The sequence below is a fragment of the Pteropus vampyrus genome, unplaced genomic scaffold, assembly GCF_000151845.1.
Source record: "Pteropus vampyrus isolate Shadow unplaced genomic scaffold, Pvam_2.0 Scaffold123, whole genome shotgun sequence".
NCBI lineage: Eukaryota > Metazoa > Chordata > Mammalia > Chiroptera > Pteropodidae > Pteropus > Pteropus vampyrus.
The window spans coordinates 1952959-1956722 of NW_011888904.1; the positions used below are offsets into that span (position 1 = coordinate 1952959).

At 47.4% G+C, this 3764-nt stretch overlaps 2 protein-coding genes across 2 annotated transcripts in view; one reads left to right on the forward strand and one right to left on the reverse strand.

Moving 5' to 3' along the window:
- The window catches only part of IGFBPL1 (insulin like growth factor binding protein like 1), a 19323-nt gene extending 19195 nt beyond the window's left edge, over positions 1-128 (reverse strand). Inside the window, exon 1 of the mRNA XM_023534230.1 lies at positions 26-128. Coding sequence (XP_023389998.1) covers positions 26-128 — 103 coding nt within the window. The remainder of the gene's footprint in view (positions 1-25) is intronic.
- Positions 127-3764, forward strand: part of LOC105296279 (stimulated by retinoic acid gene 6 protein-like) — a 40213-nt gene continuing 36575 nt past the window's right edge. The window contains exons 1-2 of the mRNA XM_011366301.2: positions 127-147; positions 249-388. Coding sequence (XP_011364603.2) covers positions 127-147; positions 249-388 — 161 coding nt within the window. The remainder of the gene's footprint in view (positions 148-248; positions 389-3764) is intronic.

Below are 3764 nucleotides of genomic sequence, written 5' to 3' on the forward strand. Positions count from 1 at the left end.
GGACAGCGCTCCGGCCGGCACGGACCGCACTCCTGGCGCCGGCCGCCGGCGCCGAGGAGCCCGAGGCCCGGGGCCAGCGGCGGCAGCAGCAGGAGAAGCAGCAGGAAGAGTACGGGTGAGCGTGGCATGGTCTGCTTCGGGACGGCAGTGGCGCCTCTGCTTCGCGCTCCGCTCTGCGCGCGCGGCGCCGCCACCCCGCCCGCCCCGCGGCCGCTGATTGGCCGGGCTTGCACGGCGGGGCACCCAAGAACCCTGCCCTGCCGGGGACCAGCGCGCTGGGGTGGGCTCCCAGCTGCCCCAGTTCCCAGCTGGTGCGATATCCCGGAGACCAGCTTTCCAAGGAAACTGAGACGCAGTCGGGGCGGGGGACTTGCTCGAGCTCGCTATGGTAGAACCAGTATTTTATGTACAAGGCTGGCTCCAGAAGTCATTATGCGCCTTAATTCTCTCAGAAGGGTGCGCCATTTTATTTGGCATTTAGAAGTTTTCAAAGTTTTATTTTAAGAAAGGACTACATCGTTTAAAATTTCAGAGTTTACAAATGGATATAACAATGAAAAGAGGGTTTTCCTTGACTCTGTGTCTCAGTGCCCCAACCCAGCCTCTAGAGGGCATTCGTTATCAGTTTCTTGGTGTATCCAGGAATTTTGTATGCCTATAAAGGCACGTTTGATTGATTATATAGGTGCGCGCGCGTGCACGCGCGCACACACACACACACACACACACACACACACACACACATTTCTCTCTCTCTCTCTCTCTCTCTCTCTCTCTCTCTCTCTCTCTCTCTCTCTCTAGCATTCCCTTTACATCACTCTGCGCTTGGTTTTTCCACCTATGGTATTTCCCATAGTTTCCCCACCTCTTATCATCTCTGAAATCTAGCTTCTTGTGCAATCAATGGAGCATTATTTAATTTGCTTCCTCCCCTTAATGCTACGTAAAGTCGTGGTGTATCTCATGGTCAAGATGACTTGGGTTGTAATGAGATATGGTAATATATTTTGGATTGGTCTCGGACTCTTAAACTTTCCACAGCTTTTAATTTCACAAAACTGTAGTTATTGAATCAGTTGTTTTTGGTCCTTTTGTTATTATAAGTAACGCTTTGTTGGTTGTCCTGGCATATAAGCGTCAGCATATCTGTGTCCTAGTGGAGAGTTCGTGTTGGAAAGACACAGTGGAACAGCTTCTTGCAGTCATTTATTTATTTATGTGGTCCCCGAGCTTGCTCAGAGCCAGGCTCTGTGCACTCAGTCCTGATAGGGGACCCAGACAAGAAACCCAAGGGAGTCCTGGTTGCTGGAGTTTGATGTGTGGCCAAGTGAAGACAATCGACAGAGGGAGGGATTTTCAGGCCAGGCTTTATGGATGGCTTTTCTTGCCTTCGCCCCCTAGCTCTCATTTGTCTTATGTTATTTTCTTTCTTTTTCTGAACTCCTTTGATGGCGAAAGTCTCTTGGAGTCTGGGAAGACCAGCTACAGCATTCTTGGGTGGCGTCCATTTTGCTTTACAAGCCTAGGTCCTTCCCAGTTTGCAGTCTTTCAGGAGATGTCCTTATCTGCAAAAGGAGCCCCAGCAGAAGCCACTTTATGTGGTGGTCAGAGCAGGGCCAGCGGCTTGGCCTGCTCCAGCTCTTCTTTTACAAACAGACACATAGGACAGGTATGGTCAAGCTTCCTGGAGTGAAGCTTCCTGGGATGAAAACTAAATATAATGATGTTGGTATAGCATCCAACAGGCCTGTTAGTATTTATTAACAATTGATTTCAACCAGGAGGCTGCCGTTTTTCCTGGAATGGCCTTTTAAAGTGCTCACATCCCTTGATCCTCTGTGCCCTTCTCTCCTAAGGAAATATCACTATGTGTGCAGATTTTATTCTGGAGTTGGTCACTACAGCAAAAAAATTGGAAACAATCTAAAGGCTCACTGATAGGCAATGATTAAAGAAATGATGGTACATCCAACAATAGAGTGTTACGTGTTATATGGGTGTCGAAAATGAGGAAAGAGATGGAGATTAACTGAAACAAAAAGGTGTTTGTAATATATTGTTTAGTGAAATAGCAATTATAAATTGCATATCATATGTGATGGCATATTTGTAAATATGTGGTTATGTATATGAAGAAATTCAACACTGTATAATGATATGAAGGGGAAATTTATAATGTTAAATGAACAAAGCAGGACTTGAAAACAAAAGAGATAAACCCCATGCTGATTTTTCAGGGACATCCTTCTTAGTAAGTTCAAACTTTCAAATAGTCATGGCTGTCCAAAGAGAGAATGGACGGCTCCAGAGGTAGTGAGCTCCCTGTCAGTGGGGGAGTTCGAAGATGAGTCTGGGCAAGGATCATGGGTGGGATCAAGGCATCAGGGATGGAGTGAGAGGATCTTTAAGTCCTTCTAACTGAGCCACCATTCCCACGTTACAGTTCCTGACCCTGAGACCTGGGCTGGACAAAATATGGTCATGATTAGAAACTAAATATATACAGGAATGATTCGCCTGCTTTTTATGCAAACATTGAGGAAGCAGTAACTGAACAGTGTCATTACTATGAAATTCATGTGCTTTATGCAGGTTGGGATACACAGTGGCAAAGGCACATTTCCACATGATCTACATGCCTTTTAAGTAATAGGGAGAGCATCAAGTAAGCATGCCTCTTTGAGAGTTAAAGCAAAAAGACTTTTTTCAACCCTGAGCCTGTGGTTTCTGGGCAGAGAAAACATTCCAAAGCTTTGAAGGTAATTGGCATCCATTTCCTTTTTAAAACTGCCTGAAAACCCATAGCCCAATGAACTCTGGTTTCCAGAATGCCAGCTAACACTATGAGAAAAAGTGGGGATGAATTCACTCAGCAGGGGAGGAACTGGGGGCCCGACTATTATTGTCTGGCAAGAGTCAGGGAGGCTTTCTGGAAAAGGCGCTTCCTCAACAGACTTGAGGAGACAGTAGGTGTTGTCTGGAAGGAGGGTGGAGAGAGGGAACAGTGTGCCTGAAGCCGTGAGACCAGCAAGAGCTCGGCACAGTTAGGAGCAAGGAGAAAGCTCAGCCCAGCAGCAGTGCTGTGTTGGGGTATGGAGGCTCAGGAGGTGAGGCTGGGGACATCAGTGAGGGCCAGATCACCGGCTTTGCTTGGCCAGCTGAGATGCTTGGAAATGATGGAATCCAGGCTTGACACTGGTAGCTGAGGCCCGCATTGCTGTCTGACAGGCAGACACTTTAAATGTGAAGGGAAAGAGGATAGCGTATACCCACCAGGGAGCCAGAGGATGAGTCCCCAGAAAGTCCTTCCTGGTTCTCCATTCTTCCCTTCAGCATCTTTTCCCAGGGCTTCCACCAAAATGCAAGGTATGTGTTGTGGCCACTGGTGCAAATTGCCACCTTGTGGACAATGCAGGGATTACAGGTCTAGAAATGACCTTCCTCATTCATGAGTTCAGTAAATATTTTCTAATAATTCAAATGAGCCAAAGTGCTGGGATAAGGCGCTCTTGATCAGGAGGAGAGAAGAGGAATGCATACAGATGATCATAGAATGATCAGAGGTGTGAGTCAGCCTGAACCAATGGGGTTGGTGAGGGAAGTTAGGCAAGTCTTCACATAGGTGACATTTGAGCTGAGTCAGGGAGAAGGGGTCTTTAGCAACCACCTCTGACATCTTCACCTTACAGAGGGGCTTACTGCAGCACAGGATAGGAAGGGACTTACTCAAAGCCACACAGCTCTTCAGGACAGAGTTGGGGTGG